We start from the raw sequence: 23406 nt of genomic DNA on the forward strand, positions 1-23406 counted from the left end.
CAGGTAGCAAAATAGGTTGGCAACAAAACGCACAGCAACTCGAAAAAACAGCCACCAATTGTGCAAGTTCTCCCACTTAAAAAGATGAGAGAGGCCTGTAATTTTCATCATAGGTACACTTCAACTATGACAGACAAAATGAGAAAAAAAATCCAGAAAATCACATTGTAGGATTTTTAATGAATTTATTTGCAAATTATGGTGGAAAATAACTATTTGGTCACCTACAAACAAGCAAGATTTCTGGCTCTCACAGACCTGTAACTTCTTCTTTAAGAGGCTCCTCTGTCCTCCACTCGTTACCTGTATTAATGGCACCTGTTTGAACTTGTTATCAGTATAAAAGACACCTGTCCACAACCTCAAACAGTCACACTCCAAACTCCACTATGGCCAAGACCAAAGAGCTGTCAAAGGACACCAGAAACAAAATTGTAGACCTGCACCAGAATGGGAAGACTGAATCTGCAATAGGTAAGCAGCTTGGTTTGAAGAAATCAACTGTGGGAGCAATTATTAGGAAATGGAAGACATAGAAGACCACTGATAATCTCTCTCGATCTGGGGCTCCACGCAAGATCTCACCCCGTGGGGTCAAAATGATCACAAGAACGGTGAGCAAAAATCCCAGAACCACACGGGGGGACCTAGTGAATGACCTGCAGAGAGCTGGGACCAAAGTAACAAAGCCTACCATCAGTAACACACTACGCCGCCAGGGACTCAAATCCTGCAGTGCCAGACGTGTCCCCCTGCTTAAGCCAGTACATGTCCAGGCCCGTCTGAAGTTTGCTAGAGAGCATTTGGATGATCCAGAAGAAGATTGGGGGAATGTCATATGGTCAGATGAAACCGAAATAGAACTTTTTGGTAAAAACTCAACTCGTCGTGTTTGGAGGACAAAGAATGCTGAGTTGCATCCAAAGAATACCATACCCATACCCCTACTGTGAAGCATGGGGCTGTTTTTCTGCAAAGGGACCAGGAAGACTGATCCGTGTAAAGGAAAGAATGAATGAGGCCATGTATCGTTAGATTTTAAGTGAAAACCTCCTTCCATCAGCAAGGGCGTTGAAGATGAAACGTGGCTGTGTATTTCAGCATGACAATGATCCCAAACACACCGCCCGGGAAACAAAGGAGTGGCTTCGTAAGAAGCATTTCAAGGTCCTGGAGTGACCTAGCCAGTCTCCACATCTCAACCCCATAGAAAATCTTTGGAGGGAGTTGAAAGTCTGTGTTGCCCAGCAACAGCCCCAAAACATCACTGCTCTAGAGGAGATCTGCATGGAGGAATGGGCCAAAATACCAACAACAGTGTGTGAAAACCTTGTGAAGACTTACAGAAAACTTTTGACCTCTGTCATTGCCAACAAAGGGTATATAACAAAGTATTGAGATAAACTTTTGTAATTGACCAAATACTTATTTTCCACCATAATTTGCAAATAAATTCATTAAAAATCCTACAATGTGATTTTCTGGAATGTTCTTCCTCATTTTGTCTGTCATAGTTTGTCTGTCAAAGTGTACCTATCATGGAAATGACAGGCCTCTCTCATCTTTTTAAGTGGGAGAACTTGAACAATTGGTGGCTGACTAAATACTTTTTTGCCCCACTGTATCATGGGGTTCCAGTGAGTGGTTGGACTGGTTGGATACACGATGATTAAGGCAGCTAGCAAGCTAGCAGAAGGACGTCGCAATGGAGGAAAGTCTGTTTTTGCCTCCACGTGCGGTGACGTCGATAGACCAGTCATGATGGATTAGTAGGGTTCCGAGTAACAGAGGGGTCCAAGTCCAATTGGCAAAATAGGTATAGTGGCCCAAGTATTTGGCCGATGGTTCTATTCAGCTAACAGTCCAATATGCTCTAGACAACTAGCGGGCCGCATCTAGCAGGCTAGCAGATGGGCATTCAGGAGAAGTCACGGCATAGGGGCCAGTTGAGTACCCCCTCGAGCTGGTTACGTCTGTGAGTTGCCTCTGCCTTGAGTCTCCGAACGTAGGGGAGACAAACACACCTACAACGTGTGAGGTTCTGCACTGCGGCAGTCTCTGAACGTAGGGGAGACAAACACACCTACAATGTGTGAGGTCCTGCACCGCGGCAGCGTAGCCTAGTGGTTAGCGCGTTGGACTAGTACCTGAAAGGTTGCAAGTTCAAATCCCCGAGCTGACAAGGTACAAATCTGTCGTTCTGAACAAGGCAGTTAACCTAGGCTGTCTTTGAAAATAAGAATTTGTTCTTAACTGACTTGCCTAGTTAAATAAAGGTAAAATAAAAATCAGAAAAGTAGTTGGTTTCACTGTACAGCCTTACCTATGGATTGTGATTCAATGACACAAGGTATCAGTCTACTGAGTGACACCCAGAGAAACATTAGGGTCATAGCTCTTATTGCGGGACTCTGAAACAACTGAATTGAGTCACATGTATTGTCAACCTATGTGTATTGAATACCATTCAGAGGAAAAACAATACTGCGTGGATGTTTTGGAGTCTGATTGGGAAAAAATATCTTGGATATTGAGTAGACTGATACCCCATTTAATTGATCCCCAATCCTTAGGTAAAGCCGTACAGTGCAATATGAACGTCAATACACATAATAGGCTGACTGGGGAGGAGATTTCACACAGTCACAGTCCCGCGATAAGAGCTACAACACTAATATTTCGTAAACTCTTCACAGTTGTGTTCTGTGGGTGTCATCAAGTAGACTGATAACCCATTTCATTGCTTCACATTCCAACCTTGTTTAACATTATCTAGTCTAAACATGGCATAATTCCACCAATTGTAACCTTCTGCATCACTTTCAAAGAGGTACTTTTATTTTGAAGGCAAACCGCAAATTCCACTATTGTGCCTAATCCTTATTGTGGCTAGCTTTACAACACACAACCTGGTCCGGTCAAGGCGTCCTAGCCAGATGAAGCTAGCTGGCTGCTTATAACGTTATCTTTGGGCATTAGGCCTTGCTCGCAATCGGCGTTCCAATTAAGTGTTTGATGGCGTTGAGGTCAGGGCTCTGTGCAAGTTCTTCCACACCGATCTCGACAAACCATTTCTTTATGGACCTCTCTTTGTACACGGGGGCATTGTCATGCTGAAACAGGAAAGGTCCTTCCCCAAACTGTTGCCACAAAGCAGGAAGCACCGAACCGTCTAGAATGTCATTCAATGCTGTAGCATAAGATTTCCCTTCACTGGAAATAGCACAAGCATTTCGCTACACTCGTATTAACATCTGCTAAGCATGTGTATGTGACAAATAAATTTGATTTGATTTTGAAATAAGAGGCCTAGCCTGAACCATGGAAAACAGCCCCAGACCATTATTCCTCCTCCACCAAACTTTAAAGTTGGCACTATGCATTGGGGCAGGTAGCGCTCTCCTGGCATCAGCCAAACCCAGATTCGTCCACTGGACTGCCAGATGGTGAAGCATGATTCATCACTCCAGAGAACGCATTTCCACTGCTCCAGAGTCCAATGGTGGCAAGCTTTACACCACTCCAGCTGACACTTGGCATTGTGCATGGTGATCTTAAGGTTTGTGTGTGGATGGAAACCCATTTCATGAAGCACCCAACGAACAGTTATTGTGATGATGTTGCTTTCAGAGGCAATTTGGAACTCAGTATTGATGACTATTGCAACCGAGGACTGACAAGTTTTTACACGTTAAGCACTTTAGCAGTCCCGTTCTGTGAACTTGTGTGGCCTACCACTTCGGGCTGAGCCTTTGTTGTCCCTAGATGTTTCCACTTCACAATAACAGCATTTACAGATTACGGGGCCAGCTCTAGCAGGGCAGAAATTTGACTGAAAAATTCCAACAACTGACTTGTTGGAAAAGTGGTATCCTATGATGGTGCAGCGTTGAAAGTCACTGAGCTCTGCCAATGTATATCTATAAATATTGCATGGCTGGGTGCTCGATGTTATATACCAGTCGGCAACCGGTGTGTCTGAAATAGCACTATATACACCACATACACTATATAAACAAAAGTATCTGTGTCTGTAAACATTGAGGGGATTCTATTAATGTTTCCGATTAACCGGTTTAGCATTGATTGCATTCGTTTTGGAACAGGGCTGCCTCCCGGGCATGAACCGGTTGTCCCGTTTTAAAGTCGGTTCAAAACAAAAGTGATGTAGGTTAAGCACTAGGAGTAATGAGTAGGATTATTGTTTGTGCACATGCAAAAGTGATTGCTTTTGATAAACACGCTTTATCTGCCTTCCCAATGGAAACTAGTTTAAACATTCGAACATATGTTATTTGGAAAATAGTTGTTGTAGGCTATGTTTAGGAATGATGCATTACGCTGCCTTGTTGACAACATGACCAAGCGGCGCAGAATAGGCTCCCTCACTGTCTTTGCCCGTACGTACCACGGGCCATGTCCCAGTGCACCTAATCGAACTCCCTTGCCGTGGGTATGGAAATTGAAGAGTTCCCTAGTTCCGCCACTATCACATTTCTGCTTCGTCACTCTCACTGAGTGTTTTGTTTGCCCAAGTGATGATTGTATGGGTTATTTCAGTTATTTATTTTGTCGCAAACAGCCTACACCCTTGGATAAGATAAGACGAGTTCAGCTTGGTTTGGTTCTTTTGCTGCTGCTGTCGGTAGAAAAGGTCGCGGAAGTATTGGGTCCAATCTGCACAGTGACAGACTGCAGCATCATCGTGATACCGCGTGACAGTGGCTTGGGATACACGCGCAAACGACTCTTTGGTTGAAAAATATGGCGACCGGCGGTTTTGTACAGAGATACGGTTCACGTTTGCTTTTCTCGGGGACCAGTGCATTGTCTGGCAGGAAAACAGGTGAGCAAAGTTGGTTATTTAGCAAATGAATGGGCTGTTCTAGGAAACTATGGTCATAATTTTGACAGCAACCATATAGCCATCGGTTGGAAAACACAGAAACCATCGGAGAGAATAGTTCCCCATTTGACAGCATTTGCTTAAAAACCTCTTAAGGATCGGAGGATCACCTAAAATGACATACACAAATCTAACTGCCTGTAGCTCAGGACCTAAAGCAAGGATATGCATATTCTTGGTACCATTTGAAAGGAAACACTTTGACGTTTGTGGAAATGTGAAATTAATATAGGAGAATATAACACATTAGATCTGGTAAGAGATAATACATAGAAAAAAACATGAGTTTTCTATTTTTGAAATGTAAGAGAAAGGCCATTATATGATTTAGGAGTCAAGGCGCAATTTAGATTTTGGCCACTAGATGGCAGCATGGCATGCGCTCAGTTTTAGACTGATCCAATGAACCATTGCATTACTGTTCAAAATGTTGTATCAAGTCTGCCCAAATGTGCCTAATTGGTTTATTGAAACATTTAAGTACATAACTGTGCACTCTCCTCAAACAATAGCATGGTATTCTTTCACTGTAATAGGTACTGTAAATTGGACAGTGCAGAAAGCTTGAATTTTTGCTAATCTTTCTAATATCAGATATGTTTATGTCCTGGGAAATGTTCTTGTTACTTACAACGTCATGCTAATCACATTAGCGCATGTTAGCTCGGAAACCGATCCTATAGAGGTAAAACACCATCCCCTTTGCATTATCTTCTTTTTGGGAAAAAACTACAGAGATAAACTTCCTTTTACATTTTCCCTGCGCAATATGATTTTCTTCCTTGCAGATATGAGTCAAGGCCAGGGTCAAGCTCCTACAGGGCAGGACCAAGATCAGGTCACTGGTATGGTGTGTCTGGAGTCTGAGCTGCAAGATGGACAGTAAGATCTTATCACACACCCATCACACAATCAGATAGCTTATTTATATTATAGTACTTCTGCTGCAAATGTAAGATACTAAGTATATTATTCCATAGTAGGCCTAAAGGTAGAGTATTACACACTGACATGCAAGTATTCAAATAACAATATTACATTCATGTAATTACCCATAATTGGATGTTAGAGGCAATATGTAAAATACAGTAACACAACTTTATTTGATCCTTTCCATGTTCTTCTTATATTTGTCAGCTATCTAAATGTGACTATCTGTTCTTGTCTATAGGATGAAGGAGGTGGAGGTGGATGAGCAGAAGATTCTATTGGTCCGTACCCAGGGCTTGTACAGTGCTGTAGGGAGCAAATGTTCCCACTATGGCGCTCCTCTAATCAAAGGTATTATCTACACACACATGCATGCACAGAACAACCGCCCACATGCACGCACACTCACCGGAGGGTAAGCAAGTCATTGCATGTTCATGGCTGGGCCATGAGTTAACAGTTATTATTTATTCTAAACCATTGTGTTGAAAATTGGGTCAACCCATACAGGCTTGTTTGTTTTGGTAGTCTATTCATTCATGTAGAGTGTATTTACATAGAGAACACTGTATTCAAAACTCTGTAATGAAAAATGTCATCTGTCAGGCTTGTTGAGAGTTCTATTGATGCAAGTGCACAATAATGGCATTTGTCAAGGTGTGTCATTCACCATGCTCTCTGGATGCTGGCTATGCCCTTTTCATACGTCTCACATTACAATCTGATTGGGTGCAAAAAACGTCAGTGCCGCTATCATTAGTCATAATCGGGTCAAAGTAGGTCGGTACGGTCCGGTGTCCTGGTAAGTATATCGTGGGGGTAATAAACACAGTTATTAGTCACATTGGAGAGTGGAGAGAATATTGTGACTACTGTAGTGTTTTGAACAATGAAAATGTCATGCTCTCTCACGTCACAGGAGCCTTAGTCGGGGACAGAGTGAGATGTCCCTTTCATGGTGCATGCTTCAACATCAAGACTGGAGATATTGAGGAGTATCCTGGCCTGGACTGTTTGCCTAGTTATAAGGTATTGACTTGCTTTATATTAATAATGCAGTTCAATAACTGGGGAACAATAACTGTGAATCAATGGATACTTTGTCTTGAATGTGTTGACTCTGTCACCTACACTAACTCATCTTTATTTTCGAAGGTCAAAGTTGAAGATGGTAAAGTCTATGTGTCAGTAAACAAAAAGGTCAGCAAGAATGCATGATTTTCTCAACATAGTCTCTCTTTCCTAAATGTACATGTAGCTTAGTGAGTACATTTGGTGCGTAGATGAACCTTATGACTAAAGTATCCATGATCTCCTCAGTCTCTGAAGGTGTACAAGCGGGTGAAGGATATGAGCTGCAGAGTGTCAGGGGTCAGGCACACCATCCTGCTGATAGGAGGAGGTGAGGATTGGGCCTGAAATGTCAGGAATAAGGGGGAGGCTTCTTCAGGGAGTGGAGACCTCAAAACTAAATTATGTGTGTGTGCAGGACCTGCCTCTTTGCTGTGTGCCGAGACTCTGCGACAGAACCGCTACGAAGGTCGAATCGTCATGGTGACCAGGGACACCCTGCCACCCATTGACAAGCCCAAGCTCAGTAAGGTAAGGGTGAATGGTCATGGGTCAGTTGAAAGCTATTCTAGAACACTTCCAAAAAGAGCATCTTTTGAGCCCACAAGGTATGTGAAGTTATTTTAGTATCCACAAAGTTTGTAATGCCCCTTCTCATCCTCTCTTGCTACTCCTCCTCAGGCAATGCATTTGGAGAGTGCTAGCCTCCTCCTTCGGCCAGCTGACTTCTTCCAGCAGTATGATATAGAGCTGTGGACGCAAAAGGAGGTGAGACCATGGGGAGGAATAATGTGGCAATAATTAACCTGTTGACAAAGCTTACTGGAGTATCTTTTTATGAGTTGTTAGCTCACACAATGTATTGAAGCCAGATAGATAATGTAGCATACTGTCTTTGGTCAGTAGCACCATGTGATCTAACTTGTGATCAAAGCCCTGGCGTAATCTAAATGTGTGTGTGTGTATTTGCCTGGGTTGTTTGTAGGCAGTATCTGTGAGCCCAGTGGAGAAGACAGTGAAACTGAATGATGGCTCCTTGCATTACTATGACCAGCTGCTCATATCAACAGGCTGCAGGTCAGTGGCCTGTTACTGTTACCCCTCCCTTATCGAACGCCGTTTGGGTCCTTGTGTGTCAAAAAGATCCACGTTAAATTATACTATTTGATGTGTCGATTAACAAAATTCTATTATAGAATATTGTGTGCGCTGACTTTGCTTGTGTAGGCCTAGCACCACCACTACAGTCAGTAGCACTGTCAAAGCTGTAAAAAAAAGTCTACAAATAAGCACACACACCGGCCCCTATTGATGTGTTTACAATACCGCATTGATAATAAGCCATAATTTGTTTGACTGAATGGGAAAGCAGTGTGAACAGCCTTCTATACTCCGCTTCCATTGTTTTGATCACACGGAATGGGATATGTTCAGAGTAGCTTCAGAAAGTAATATCGACACATATACCGATACGGTGAATGAGTTTATCAGGAAGTGCATAGGAGATGTTGTACCCACTGTGACTATTAAAACCTACCCCAACCAGAATCCGTGGATAGATGGGAGCATTCGTCAAAACTGAAAGCGTGAACCCTCGCATTTAACCAGGGCAAGAAAACTGTGAATATGGAAGAATACAAACCGTGTAGTTATTCCCTCCGCAAAGCAATCAAGCAGGCTAAACGTCGGTATAGCGACAAAGTTGAGTCCCAGTTCAACGGCTCAGACATGAGACTTACAGTGCCGTGCGAAAGTATTCACCCCCCTTGGCATTTTTCCTATTTTGTTGCCTTACAACCGAGAATTAAAATAGATTTTGGGGGGTTTGTATCATTTGATTAACCTAACATGCATACCACTTTGAAGATGCAAAATATTGAAATTATGAGTGAAAACCTCCTTCTATCAGCAAGGGCATTGAAGATGAAACGTGGCTGGGTCTTTCAGCATGACAATGATCCCAAACACACCGCCCGGGCAACGAAGGAGTGGCTTCGTAAGAAGCATTTCAAGGTCCTGGAGTGACCTAGCCAGTCTCCAGATCTCAACCCCATAGAAAATCTTTGGAGGGAGTTGAAAGTCCGTGTTGCCCAGCAACAGCCCCAAAACATCACTGCTCTAGAGGAGATCTGCATGGAGGAATGGGCCAAAATACCAGCAACAGTGTGTGAAAACCTTGTGAAGACTTACAGAAAACTTTTGACCTCTGTCATTGCCAACAAAGGGTATATAACAAAGTATTGAGAAAAACTTTTGTTATTGACCAAATACTTATTTTCCACCATCATTTGCAAATAAATTCATTAAAAATCCTACAATGTGATTTTCTGGGGGTTTTTTCTTCTCATTTTGTCTGTCATAGTTGAAGTGTACCTATGATGAAAATTACAGGCCTTTCTCATCTTTTTAAGTGGGAGAACTTGCACAATTGGTGGCTGACTAAATACTTTTTTGCCCCACTGTATATATTCCTAATCCATTCTTTACTTAGATTTACCTGTATTTTGGGTATATGTTGTGAAACTGTTAGATATTACTTGTTAGATATTACTGCACTGTCGGAGCTAGAGGCACAAGCATTTCTCTACACCCACAATAACATCTGCTAAACACGTGTATGTGACCAATAAAATTTGATTTGATTTGATTTATCGTCCCTAGATTGAATAGAGTACTTGTCAGCACTAAGCAAGAGGAGGATATTTTTAGGTCCTTTTGTTGACTACAGTAATCAAATAAGGGCACATTTTAAAGAATCAGTCACACTGGTCCCCTACCTGTCTTGGTATATGCTACCTAGACAATGTCAGAGCCATAGCTATAGGCCTACAGCGTTTGTCACCACATTCTCCATGACAATCACATTCTCATTTGAATTGGTGACCATTTGAAATATAGATGTCAAACTCTACTGAATCTGTATGCCTATCTAATGATCTGTCCAATGCTAGCATACTAGCATGTTAGCTGTCGTTTTACCCACGTCTCCCTCTCTTTCTGCCTCCTTGTAGGGCGAGGCCTCTGAGCTGTCCTGGCTCTGAGTTGGAGGGAGTGAGGATACTGCAGAGCTACGAGGACGCCAAGGAGATCCACCAATCCTGTGTGGGAAAGAAGGCTGTGGTCGTTGGAGCCTCCTTCATAGGTTAACCATAAAGAGATCACTTCATACTGTTCACTGAGGAGAAGTCCTATTTTTTTATTTAATTTATAAATGAAATGTATAAGTAGTTTGTTAACTATAGGTTTGTGACTTGGTTGCTTACAGTAAGTAGAGGTTGTTGTATTTGATTTGTGTGCCTCAACCAAGTTTTCCCTCCTCCATTTTTACATCATAGGTATGGAGGTGGCATCCTACTTGGCAGACAAAGCTGCCAGTGTGGCGATGGTTGGCAACGTCTCATATCCCTTTGAGAGGTCCCTGGGCCCAGAGATTGGGAAGATGACAATGCAGGTCTGAGACAATGGTTATCATATGTAATGTACTCTACCTGATACAATTACCCACCACTAGGCTGCAAACGTTTATGATTATGTAACTCCCAAGTTTTGATAGTATAACTCAAACACAAGTGTGTGTTTCTCCTCTGTCGAAGATGTTGGAGGAGAGCAAAGTCAAGTTCTACATGAACGACGGAGTGGTGGAGATCAGAGGGGAGAATGGCAAGGTATAATAAATCAATATTCACCCAGCAGCAAACATCACCACAACTTACGTCACTCTAATACACGTCATGGACATTCTCTCAAGACCCATAGAGATGATTAAGATTGAACATTGTTGTTCGTATAGGTGAAAGAGGTTGTTCTGAAAAGTGGTGCGGTCGTGGAAACGGATGTGGTGATAGCAGGGATCGGTAGGTAATCTGATACTTCTGCATATCCTTAAAGATCTATAAAGGATCCATTAGAGTTTCCATCAGCTCACACTTTCCCTGTTAAATCTCTCTACATGTTCTCTGTGGAACTTTCCCATCCTATTTCCACAATTGGTTTGAATTAACCAGACCTAGGTTCAAATAGTATTCGGTGTCCGGCAAGCTCAATCAAGCAGAGCTGAAATATTTTAATGAAAATAAATACTATTTGAACCCAGGTCTGATAGATGGGGTTTGACAATGTTGGAGGTATTGATGTAACCATCATGTTTTCTCCTTAGGTGTCATCCCTAACTCTGACTTCCTGAAGGAAAGCCAGGTGGAGGTGGATTCTAGAAAGGCTGTCATCATTGATAAGGTAACCATGATGATGGTTATCATTAACAAGCTATAGTTATGTTAAGGTAATAACTATGGTACTAATGGTTTACACTCCCCAACACATTGCTGCTTCCCTACAGTTCATGAGGACCAACATTCCAAATGTTTTTGGAGCAGGAGACGTGACGTCCTTCCCTCTCACCATACGGAAAGACCAGAGGGTCAACATTGGACATTGGCAGTTGGCATCAGCTCACGGTAAAATCTAATTTTATTTGTCACATGTCTCGTAGAAAAAGGTGTAGACTAACAGTGAAATTCTTACTTACGGGTCCTTTTCCAACAATGCAGAGTTAAAAATATATATGGCTATATATAGGGAGTAGAAAATAACATGGCTATATATAGGGAGTAGAAAGTATCATGGCTATATATAGGGAGTAGAAAATATCATGGCTATATAAAGGGAGAAGAATACAATATGTGTTTGGACCATAATAGATCCTTAGTGATGTGGACACCGAGGAACTTGAAGCTCTCGACCCACTCCACTACAGCCCCGTCAATGTGAATGGGAGCGTGGTCAGCCCCTCATTTCCTGTAGTCCACAATCAGCTCCTTTGTCTTACTGACATTGAGGGAGAGGTTGTTGTCCTGGCACCACACTGCTAGGTCTGACCTCCTCCCTATAGGTTGTCTCATTGTCAACGGTGATCAGGCCTACCACTGTCGTGTCGTCAGCAAACTTAATATGGTGTACAGGAGGGGACTAAGCATGCAGGAGGGGACTAAGCACGCACCCATGAGGGGCCCCCGTATTGAGGGTTAGCGTGGCAGAAGTGTTGTTGCCTACCCTCACCACCAGGATCCAGTTGCAGAGGGAGATGTTCAGTCCCAGGGACCTTAGCTTAGTGATGAGCTTTGAGGGCACTATGGTGCTGAACTCTGAGCTGTAGTCAATGAACAGCACTCTCATGTAGGTGTGGAGTGCAATAGAGATTGTGTCATCTGTGGATCTGGGGAGGTATGCGAATTGCAGTGGGTCCAGGATGTCTGGGATGATGGTGATGATGTGAACCATGACCAGCCTTTCAAAGCATTTCATGGCTACAAATGTGAATGTTATGGGGCTATTGTTACGGTTTTCTTCCGTCGAAAGAGAGTCGGACCAAAATGCAGCGTGGTTAGTTCGATACATCTTTAATGAAGAAAAAAACACGAACAATACAAAAACAACAAATGGAATGAGAAAACCTATACAGCCTATCTGTTGACAACTAACACAGAGACAGGAACAATCACCCATGAAACACTCAAAAGAATATGGCTGCCTAAATATGGTTCCCAATCAGAGACAACGATAATCACCTGCCTCTGATTAAGAACCGCCTCAGGCAACCATAGACTTTCCTAGACAACCCTACTCAGCCACAATCCCAATACCTACTAAAACCCCAATACAAAAACACACCACAAAATAAACCCATGTCACACCCTGGCCTGACCAAATAAAGAAAGAAAACACAAAATACTAAGACCAAGGCGTGACAGCTATAGTCATTTAGACAGGTTACCTTCGTGTTCTTGGGCACAGGAACTATGGTGGTCTGCTTGAAACATGTAGGTATTACAGACTGGGTCAGGGAGAGGTTGTGGCCTTGTGAATGTTAACCTGTTTAAAGGACTTACTCACATCAGCTACGGAGAGCATGATCACACAGTCATCCGGAACAGAAGGTGCTCTCATGCATGATTCAGTGTTGCTTGTCTCGAAGCGAGCAAACAAGGAATTTATCTCTTCTGGTAGACTCGTGTCACTGGGCAGCTTGTGGCTGGGTTTCCCTTTGTAATCCATGACAGTTTACAAGCCCTGCTACATCCAATGAGCGTCAGAGCCGGTGTAGCAGGATTTCTTATATGCATCCGGGTTAATGTTCAGCACCTTGAAAGAGGCAGCTCTAGCCATTTAGCTCAGGGCGGATGTTGCCTGTAATCCATGGCTTCTGGTTAGGATATGTACGTACGGTCACTGTGGGGACAATGTCATTGATGCACTTATTTATGAAGCCGGTGAGAAAAAAAAGACTGCTATGCCTGTATTCTTCATTCATGATCCTGAAACTTTTGTCCCTGCCTATCACTAACACACCTGATTCAGCACAAAAAAACAGAAGTCAACCACTATGGATATGGCAATGAGAGAATGTCAATTGGTTGGATGTTAGAAATAGAATTAACATTTTTAACGTGTTTGCTTTTTCCTCAGGAAGGGTTGCAGCACTGAATATGTTACAGAAGCAGATTAAGATCGATTCTGTTCCTTTCTTCTGGACAGTGCTGCTAGGGAAGAGTGTCCGCTACACAGGTGATAATCCGAGATGAGATAGTGATGCCTCTAAACTCTTAGAAAAAGGGTTCCATACGAGTTCCATGTAAAACCCTCTGGAAAATGTTCCACATGGAACCCAAAAGGATTCTACCTGGAACCAAAAATGGTTCTTCAAAGGGTTCTCCAATGGGGACAGCCGAAGAACCCTTTCAGGTTGTAGATAGCACCTTTGTTTCTGTTTCATTCTACACTCTTAGAAACAGTCACTGTTCTATTAACTTATAGTGCATTCGGAAAGTTTTCAGACCACTTGACTTTTTCCAAATTTTGTTACGTTACAGCCTTATTCTAAAATGGATTACATAATTTTTTCCCTCATCAATCTACACACAATACCTCATAATGATGAAGCAAAAACAGGTTTTTATAAATGTTTGCACATTTATAAAAAATAAAAATCATATTTGCACAAGTATTCAGACCCTTTACTCAGTAATTTGTTGAAGCATCTTTGGCAGCGATTACAGCCTAGAGTCTGTTTCGATATGACGCTACAAGCTTGGCACAACTGTATTTGGAGAGTTTCTCCCATTCTTCTCTGCAGATCCTCTCAAGCTCTGTCAGGTTCGATGGGGAGCGTCGCTACATGGCTATTTTCAGGTCTCTCCAGAGATGGTCGATCGGGTTCATGTCCGGGCTCTTGCTGGGCCACTCAAGGACATTCAGAGACTTGTCCACTCCTGCATTGTTTTGGCTGTGTTCTTAGAGTCGTTGTCCTGTTGGAAGGTGAACCTTTGCCCCATATTCTGAGGTCCTGGAACAGGTTTTCATCAAGGATCTCTCTGTAGGCCTCCCGGGTGGCGCAGTGGTTAAGGGCGCTGTACTGCAGCGCCAGCTGTGCCATCAGAGTCCCTGGGTTCGCGCCCAGGCTCTGTCGTAACCGGCTGCGACCGGGAGGTCCGTGGGGCGACGCACAATTGGCCTAGCGTCGTCCGGGTTAGGGAGGGCTTGGTCGGTAGGGATGTCCTTGTCTCATTGCGCACCAGCGACTCCTGTGGCGGGCCAGGCGCAGTGCGCGCTAACCAAGGTTGCCAGGTGCACGGTGTAGCCTCCGACACATTGGTGCGGCTGGCTTCCGGGTTGGATGCGTGCTGTGTTAAGAAGCAGTACGGCTGGCTGGGTTGTGTATCGGAGGACGCATGACTTTCAACCTTCTTCTCTCCCGAGCCGTACGGGAGTTGTAGCGATGAGACAAGATAGTAGCTACTACAACAATTGGATACCACGAAATTGGGGAGAAAAAAGGGGTAAAATTAAAAAATTAAAATAAATAAATAAAAGGATCTCTCTGTTCATCTTTCCCTTGATCCTGACATGTCTCCCAATCTCTGCCGCTGAAAAACATCCCCACAGTATAATTCTCCTAACATGCATTACCATAGGGATGGTGTCAGGTTTCCTCCAGACGTGACACTTGTTATACAGGCCAACGAGTTCAATCTTGGTTTCATTAGATCTTGTTCTCATGGTCTGAGAGACCTTGTGCCTTTTGGCAAACTCCAAGCGGGCTGTCCAATTTGTAAGTCGCTCTGGATAAGAGCGTCTGCTAAATGACTTAAATGTAAATGTAAATGTCTGTCATGTGCCTTTTACTGAGGAGTGGCTTCTGTCCGGCCACTCTACCATAAAAGCCTGATTGGTGGAGTGCTGCAGAGATGGTTGTACATCTGGACGGTTCTCCCGTTTCCATAGAGGAACTCTGGATCTCTGTCAGAGTGACCATTGGGCTCTTGGTCACCTCCCAAACTTCTTCCATTTAAGAATGATGGAGGCCACTGTGTTCTTTGGGACCTTCATTGCTGCATTTCTTGGTACCCTTTCCCAGATCTGTGCCTTGACACAATCCTGTCTCGCAGCTCTACAGACAATTTCTTCTACCTCATGGCTTGGTTTTAGCTCTGACATGCACTGGCAACTGTGGGACCTTGTATTGACAGGTGTGTGCCTTTCCAAATAATTTCCAATCAATTGATTTTACTACAGGTGGACTCCAATCAAGTTGTAGAAACATCTAAAGGAAGAGCAATGGAAACAGGATGACCCTGAGCTTAATTTCGAGTCTCATAGCAAAGAGTCTGAATACTTATGTAAATAAGGTATGTTTTTTATTTTTAAGAAATTTGCAAAAAATGTATGACAATTTTCACATTGTCATTATGGGGTATTGTTTGTAGATTGATGAGGATATTTTTATATAATACATTTTAGAATAAGGCTGTATCTTAACAAAATGTGGAAGAAGTCAAGGGGTCTGAATACTTTCCGAATGCACTGTATGTTGTCTTATTTGTCTCTCATACCTATCGTTTCCAAGGCTACGGTGAAGGATACACAGAGATCATATTCAAGGGCAAAGTTGAGGAGAGGAAGTTCCTAGCTTTCTATATCAAGTAAGTGACAATGCATTGCTTTACCTTCCCTTTCTGTTTTGGTTGGTAGTTTTGTAAATGTCATATCTGTGCATAAGATGCATCGTGTGTAGTTGGGCACAACATAGGAAAATGTTTTGCAGCGGAAATTAAAATGAACGTTCTTATTGGACAGGACAAGTTCTGTTTTAATATGTTTCCTGGGGGCCTTCCTAGTGGCGCAGCGATCTAAGGCATTGCATCGCAGTGCAAGAGTCGTTACTACAGACCCTGGTTCATTCCCAGGCTATGCCACGTGGCCGGGAGTCCCATAGGATGGCGCACAATTGGCCCAGCGTCGTCCGGGTTTGGCCGGGGGGCTTTACTTGGCTCATCGCGCCCTAGCGACTCCTTGTTGCAGGTCGGGTGCCTGCAGGCTGACCCCGGTCGCCAGTTGAAAGGTGTTTCCTCCAACACATTGTTGCGGCTGGCTTCCGGGTTAAGCTGATGGGTGTTAAGGAATGCGGTTAGTCGGGTTATGTTTTGGAGGACACATGACTCTACCTTCGCATCTCCCGAGCCTGTTGGGGAGTTGCAGCGATGAGACAAGATTGAAAAAGGGGGGTAAAAATTGAAAAAGACCATTTAAATAAATATAATTTTCCTTGAACACAACTCTGAAAGCATACATATGTGATAACCAGGGATGATCAGGTGGTGGCAGCAGCCAGTCTGATGTTTGACCCTGCTGTCGCTCGACTGGCAGAGATGATGTCAAACGGATTAGTCATAACCAAGGCACAGGCACAGTGAGTTACCATTTTATATGTACACAAGCAAGAGAAATATATGTGAGAAAGAGGCAGTGTGTTCATGCCTTAGAATGGTGTTAAGTTAATCAAAATGTTGTATTTCCCACATAATCTTAGTTTACGTCTCTTTTGTAGATCTGATGACCTCAGTTGGTTGCAAATGTAAACCTCCTCTTCCTGCAACACTCCATGGTCAACGCCCGGTCCGACGGTATCTCCTTTAACACTCAAATCAATGGATATAAAAAAACCGAACATTTTCTTACTCCTCTCTCTAATAAAAAGCCAAATGGTCTCAGGATTATGTTTGCTGATCGAAAACTACTGGGTGTTCTGTGTGATCTGTAGTGTTTTAAATATTTTTAGGAATAAAAGGACTATTCTATGACATGTCTTCATTGCCTTTGAATGTCTTTACAGTTACAGTATTTGGAATAATGGTAGTCTATCACACCTTTTCTCAATAATACCATATGCTGTGGTTCAGGTGGTGAGAAATAAGAGTAGTAGCCTCAGGATATCACGGTCCTCCAGTATCCCAGAAGCCCCGGCCCGCCCTAATATTGAATGTGATGCGTTGCCTGTCAGGACTGGAGTGGGGGGAAGATAGAAAGGTGTTGAAAAAGCACTGGATTATGGAAGTGTAACAGCATATGAAACAGCAGCTCAGACATCTTTTAAAAAGATAGATGTAATCCAGGCCCAGTTGTAAGTGAACATTTAAGAACACAATACTATGCCTTCTTGAATATATTCACAGATGGATCTAAGGACCCTAAAACAGGGAGGACAAGTTCAGCTTTTAGTGTTCCTGAGTTGGCAGTGACAAAAGAGCAACAAATCATTTATCTGTTTACACAATGGAGTTGATGGCCATACTCTTGGCTGCAGAGTGGCTGGAGGAGACAGTGTAGTCATCTGCTCTGACTCTGGTGTAGCACGGATTACCTTAAATTAATTTGTGTCTCAGAGCAGACAAGATGTATTATATGAGATTTTGTAAAGGATGGCTAAAAACAGTGGTTAGAAGCAAAGGGAGGTCCTCAGGCCGAGAGAGAAGGGAGGAAAATTTCATCACAAGGCTGAGACTGGTGGGGAAACATCCAACTGGGAGGTGTGATCATTGTCAGGGGGAGATGAATACAGTGGAACACATTCTATTTCAGTGCCAGAAATATTGGAGGGAAAGGGAGCGATTGTTATTAGGTTTGAGGAGTAATGAGGTTGAAGACAAGATTAAGTGCAATGCTGGGGAAATCTTCAGGGGGATGTAGTATTTAATTATGTATTTCGTTGATGAAAATATTGGGCAGGATTTAGGCCTTCGCTGTCTCTGGTTCACACTCCAGTCCAGTTGGTGGCGGTAATCCACCTTAAAGTTGGTTGCCAACCGCCATCTAAAATCCCCAGAAGGAGGAGGCGAAGGCTCTGCTTTCTGCGGTAGCTAGCTAGTTGTTCATGATGATGGAGGAGGAAGAATTGGAATTTGCGGAGGATTTGGAAGCGATTTTGCACCTTACTCCTGAGGTGCAGTTGGCCATCGAGCAGGTAATCGTGTGCTAAGTGGGATAGTTTCTTATCTGCAATGAAAATAGTAATTTGTTTACAGGCATGAGCTAGATAGCTTACCTAATGTTAGCTGTGTTGTTATCCTAGTTAGCCTGCTAGCTACATTAGGCTTGTTAGCTGTTTTAGGGACCTTTGCGTACAGCTAGATAAGTTATTTTCAATACATGTAAACAGTCATATTGTCTCTGAAGTTTTGTATTTCTAGCTAGGTAACGTTAACTGACTAGCTAGCTTTGTCTAACAGCACCCTCCCCTTTGGTAAAAAAAACAGACAGGTTGCCACCCCGGCCTTACTGGTGGTACCTGTCATTGAAACTGACACTAACACGGAACCCAACCCGGGTGCGCCATCGTGCATAAATATATTTTGTCCCCCCCACACCACGATACCCAGGTTAAAATATCAAAACAAACTCTGAACCAATTACATTTATATGAGGACATGTCGAAAGCATTAAACATGTATGGCAATTTAGCTAGTTAGCTTGCACTTGCTAGCTCATTTGTCCTATTTAGCTAGCTTTCTGTTGCTAGCTAATTTGTCCTGTGATATAAACATTGAGTTGTTATTTTACCTGAAATGCACAAGGTCCTCTACTCCGCCAATTAATCAACACAAAACAGTCAACCGAATCGTTTCTAGTCATCTCTCCTCCTAGGCTTTTTCTTCGCTTGACTTTATATTGCCCTGAGGCACTGTGCGGTCACCCATAAGTGATGGTTGCGCTTTGGGTGCAGGTGGTGGGACTTCAACCACCGTTGAAGAGGCTGGATATGGAGCAGGCCCAGGGGAATCAACAAGGCAGGTTAGGGCAGATACCACCCACCCCAGTCGAAAGTGTTCGAGGCAAGATAAGATCGCCTTAATGCTGCTGGTGGGCAGGCGTGCTCTCATGAGAACTGAGTCCAGTTCCATGCCAATGAAGGCGATCCTCTGGCTCTCCAGATGACTACTTGTTGTTTACAATAATGCCCAGCCCACTGATGTGGGTCAGGAGCATGCCTCTATCTGACAGGACCTGGGTCCTGGTCTGGGCACAAATCAGCCAATCATCCAGGTAATTGAGGATCAACAGTCTTTGGGATGTGAGAGGTGCCAGGTCAGCCCTCCATGAACTTTGTGAAAGTGTGGGATGCCAAAGAGAGGCCGAAGGGAAGAACCATGAATTTGTAAGCCCTCCCTTCGATAGTGGATTGGAGGTACTGCCAATGAACTGGGTGAACAGGAACATTGATGTACGCATCCATCAGGTCAAGCGTCACAAGCCACTGGTCCCTGGACACGGCCTGCAACACGCGGCTGGGAACAGCATGTGGAACGTTAATACTTTCAAGTACCCATTGAGGTTGCGGAGGTCCAGAATCTGTTGAAACCCTCAGTCTCTTTTTGGGACCACAAAACAAGTGGAGTAGAACCCACCTAGCTGTTCTGATGTCTCAATCATGCGGATGACACCCTTGTCCAGGAGTGAGGAAATCTCCAGCCGCATGGTTTTCTTCAGGGGGTCGGCCACTGTGATGACACGAAGGCCCCTGAAGGACGGATGCCGGAATTGGAGTCGGTACCCCTCGAGCATTGAAGACAACACCCATGGGGACTCCACACACTCCTCCCACTTTGACTTTTGAGACTGGGAGAAGCGGCCAAGGAAGGATGTGTCAGGGGACCTGCCGGGGCCCACCTCTCCTCTGGCGCCCCGAGCACATCGGTCCCCCAGGCACGTCCCTATGGTGGTGACGGTTGACACCATCACACCTGTCACAAAGGGAAGCCATATGCGCAGCCAAGCCAATAAGGAAGCTTGGAGGAATAGGAACCCGGTGAGGGATAAATTATCCAGTACCTCTCCAAAAACCGGGAAAGACCCATGTGGGAAAAACAGGCTGTCGCTTCACCTCACGCTGTGCCCCTCCTCATTGTCGTCCAATAACACGAGGTGATGGGGCAGGATAGGGACCCCACCCTCGTTCGGGTGCAGGTGGGTGGCGACGGGTCGTCTGCCTTGGACCCGGGGCCTGAGGAAGTGGCATGAACTGTCTCAGGGTCTCCCGGTCCCCACGAACCTTATCGGTCTGCTCTAGAATGTCATCAACCTCTGGGCCAACGTCAGCCTTGGGGTGAGGGGCAAATGTGTTCTGGAGAGCAGCTGGCAGACGGGATTGGGCCAGCCAGAGATGGCGCCAGGAGGTAACCACCTTCCCCATGGCCCGTCCGTTGGCGCAGGCCACATCCCTCTGGAGCAGGGAAAGCAGGCGAGACACATCTATCACTTCCTGGAGGAGCTGCTATGTGCCCTCTTGCAGCAAGGAAAAGAGAGTCTGCAGGTAGGCCTGCAGCAGCATGGCCATGTTGGTAAGGCGGCCAAGAGAGCAGAGGGACCCATATGTGGCTTTCAAGTCGCATCAAAGACTCTGCGGGGGTCCTGCCTTCAGTCGCGGGTTCCGCTCTGGCAGAGGCCCAGCCGTCCTGCAAGGTCTCGCGGAACTCAGCAGAGATGGGGACAGATGGCGAGTCATCACTCTCCACCAGTTGATGACCAGTGCAGTGGCTACCTGAGTGAGTAGGCTCCTCAGTGCCAGCATCGTCCCCCAGGAACAGCCTATCACTGGCCAACAGGGGACAGCTGTTGTTGCCATCTAAGCTGTCAACCTCCTGACGCAGGGCATGCGCCCTCCTTTCAAGGTGGTCCCAGCGGTCTGACTCTGGGCCCAGTAGAGGGACTAACAGCTCGTTGCCGCACCACTCATGAGGGAGGGAGCTCCTCCCCAGCCAGAGCCCCAGCCTGGCTGACCCATTTGCGCATGGTCTCCAATTGTGCCAGGTCCAGGCGTTCTAAGAACACCACACAAAACAGGCATCCAGTATGGCTCAAACCCAGGCAGTGCATACATACACAAGGTATGTGGATGCCAGCATCACAGCTGTCACAACGGGAAGCCATAAGCTCAGCCAAGCCAACAAGGCCACGGAGCAGGGGTCCGACGCCCTGTGAAAGATATGTCGTGACCCGGATGGAGGTATAGGAACCCAGGGAGGGATAAATTACCCGGTACCTCTGCAAACACGGGAAGACCCCTTTTAGGAAAAACAGGCAAACAGCAACCAGGTAATGGATTTGATTTATGTGTTTTACACCAACTGCAATATTACCTAGCCGGTTTAATATCCAAGCAGTAAACAAAAAACAGCACCATATGATGGTGTAACTCCACCAAGGAACTCCAAAGTAAGTGTCTCAACGTAGTGGCAGCCCACCACCATACCCTTGCAGTCTGCAGGAGAAAGAACAAGAAAACGCTGTAGGGGAATTAGCAGAGAACCGGACAGCATGTTAAAGCAATTCACAACACACACAAAACAAGCCAGTCTGCAAGTTGTGTAAGGTTAATACAGTTTGTGGCAGCAAGAGCCACCAATATATTAATGGATGCACACAGAGTCGTAGTGTAATGCTAAAGGAACACAAGCACGGAAGATGCAAATCAACCACGTGCAGCGAGTGGAGCACTCTAGAGGAGGGGCTGGCCATGTGGCCAGCTGCTCCAGGCTGCAAACTGCCAGTGAGTATATTTCCACGCAAGATATTACACTTACCAGTGATTTACCAAGCGAATTTCAAAAAGTTTGTACCTCAAACCATACGGACGTCCGGCGAGAAAATGAAAGAACGTGTCGCGGCAGTGGGGTCTATATATAGGGGCGGACCCCAGCCGTGACACAGGTGTACACGTGAGTTAATCTGTAAATCCTTACCTCGGATGTATCCCTTCACCGTGGAGTGATCCAATATAGTGAAACAAGCAACAACATGTATTTAATGAGCCATATTTATATGCCTTAGGTTTTCCCCAGTCAAGACCCATTGGACAGAGCAGATTTTAATGCTGTGGAATACATCAATACATTGTTTCCTACTGAGCAGGTAAGACTGGAGTCCTTCACAGAAACTAAAGTCCCTTTATATTACACCAAGGCTCTAGTCTTGGATACTTAAAAAATGTATTTATTTATTTTTATTTCACCTTTATTTAACCAGGTAGGTTAGTTGAACAAGTTCTCATTTGCAAATGCGACCTGGCCAGGATAAAGCAAAGCGGTTCAACACATACAACAACACAGAGTTACATATGGAATAAACAAACATACAATCAATAATACAGTAGAACAATCTATTTACAGCATGTGCAAATGAGGTAGGATAAGAGAGGTAAGGCAGTAAATAGGCCGTGGTGGCAAAGTAATTACAATATCGCAATTAAACCCTGGAATGGTAGGATGTGCAGAAGATGAATGTGCAAGTTGAGATACTGGGGTGCAAAGGAGCAAGATAAATTAATACAGTAAGCTATATCATTTCATACATATGTTCTTGTTACATGATGATACAAAGTTATAGTCTAGCAGCTGGCTGACACCACACAAATTTTTCCTGACTTCAGTCTGGAAAGGGACTCTGCCACAGCTACGACCGAAAGTTACTTTTTGTAGCAGGTTAGGGGAGCATTTTCACAAACCCTAAACTTTTTCCTAACATGAACTTAATTCTCCTAATCTGCTGTGTTCATTCTGCTAACCTGCTGCCTAAGTTATCCTAACCTGCTACAAAAAAGTCACTTACGGTCATAGTTGTATTGAAGTGGCGTGTTTACAGGGAATCTCGTCTGGAAAAGCTCTGTGATGTTGTAGGCATGATGCGTCGAATTACCGATTGAGGGGATTCATTTAACCTGCCCTCTGTTGAACCGGTCTATGGCCCCCGAGCACCCGACCCCTTCCAATACAACTGTTGAATTTTCAAATCCAAACAACTCTTTTTTTATTGTCACATACACGGGACAGGTGCAGTTAAATGTGTTTTCAACCCCCCCAGGAGAAATCTCCTGGGGGAAAAACGTTTGGGAGAACGAACCAAAGCTCAAATCAATTTTTGTGTGAATATGGAACTGACAAACTGACTCCTGTGAACAGACAATTGTCAGAGCTCTCCCTCGCTGTTTTCCACGTTAGTCTCGTCAGCCAGGCTAAAAAAGGCCATACAAATGTAACAATCTGAACCTGCACGATCATAGTAAAAATGATGTCCTCAAGCTTCCAGTAAAGCGAGACACAACTTCCTCTTGAATTATGGTTGAACAGTCTCTTTTAGCCTCCGGAAGATGCTAAAATCTCTTGAGTAGGTCGCTA

The 23406-nt window shown here is 44.4% G+C and overlaps 2 protein-coding genes across 4 annotated transcripts in view; both read left to right on the plus strand.

Annotated features, from left to right (window-relative positions):
• Positions 1-4449: 4449 nt before the first annotated feature.
• Positions 4450-17040, plus strand: aifm4 (apoptosis inducing factor mitochondria associated 4). 3 transcript variants are annotated; one of them, XM_029672621.2, is made up of 19 exons: positions 4451-4846; positions 5695-5788; positions 6078-6187; positions 6756-6865; positions 6992-7036; positions 7157-7238; positions 7326-7438; positions 7589-7675; positions 7893-7984; positions 9919-10049; positions 10243-10358; positions 10501-10572; positions 10698-10761; positions 11064-11140; positions 11244-11361; positions 13370-13468; positions 15807-15882; positions 16545-16649; positions 16788-17040. In XM_029672621.2, exons 1-19 carry the CDS (start codon positions 4765-4767, stop codon positions 16816-16818), a joined length of 1704 nt encoding a protein of 567 aa, XP_029528481.2. In that variant the 5' UTR covers positions 4451-4764; the 3' UTR covers positions 16819-17040. The 3 variants fall into 3 exon arrangements, 1 of the variants encoding a protein (XP_029528481.2); XR_010465050.1 differs by lacking the exons at positions 16545-16649; positions 16788-17040 and adding an exon at positions 15476-15588 and having other exon boundaries at positions 4450-4846; positions 15807-15888; XR_010465051.1 differs by lacking the exons at positions 13370-13468; positions 16545-16649; positions 16788-17040 and adding an exon at positions 15476-15588 and having other exon boundaries at positions 4450-4846; positions 15807-15888.
• Positions 17041-18067: 1027 nt separating this feature from the next.
• LOC115136809 (vacuolar protein sorting-associated protein 53 homolog) overlaps positions 18068-23406 on the plus strand; it is a 31735-nt gene continuing 26396 nt past the window's right edge. The window contains exons 1-2 of the mRNA XM_029672623.2: positions 18068-18200; positions 22064-22144. Of these exons, the coding sequence (XP_029528483.1) occupies positions 18111-18200; positions 22064-22144 (171 nt within the window). The 5' untranslated portion in view covers positions 18068-18110. The remainder of the gene's footprint in view (positions 18201-22063; positions 22145-23406) is intronic.

This window comes from Oncorhynchus nerka, linkage group LG11 (genome assembly GCF_034236695.1).
Source record: "Oncorhynchus nerka isolate Pitt River linkage group LG11, Oner_Uvic_2.0, whole genome shotgun sequence".
Taxonomy (NCBI): Eukaryota; Metazoa; Chordata; class Actinopteri; order Salmoniformes; family Salmonidae; genus Oncorhynchus; species Oncorhynchus nerka.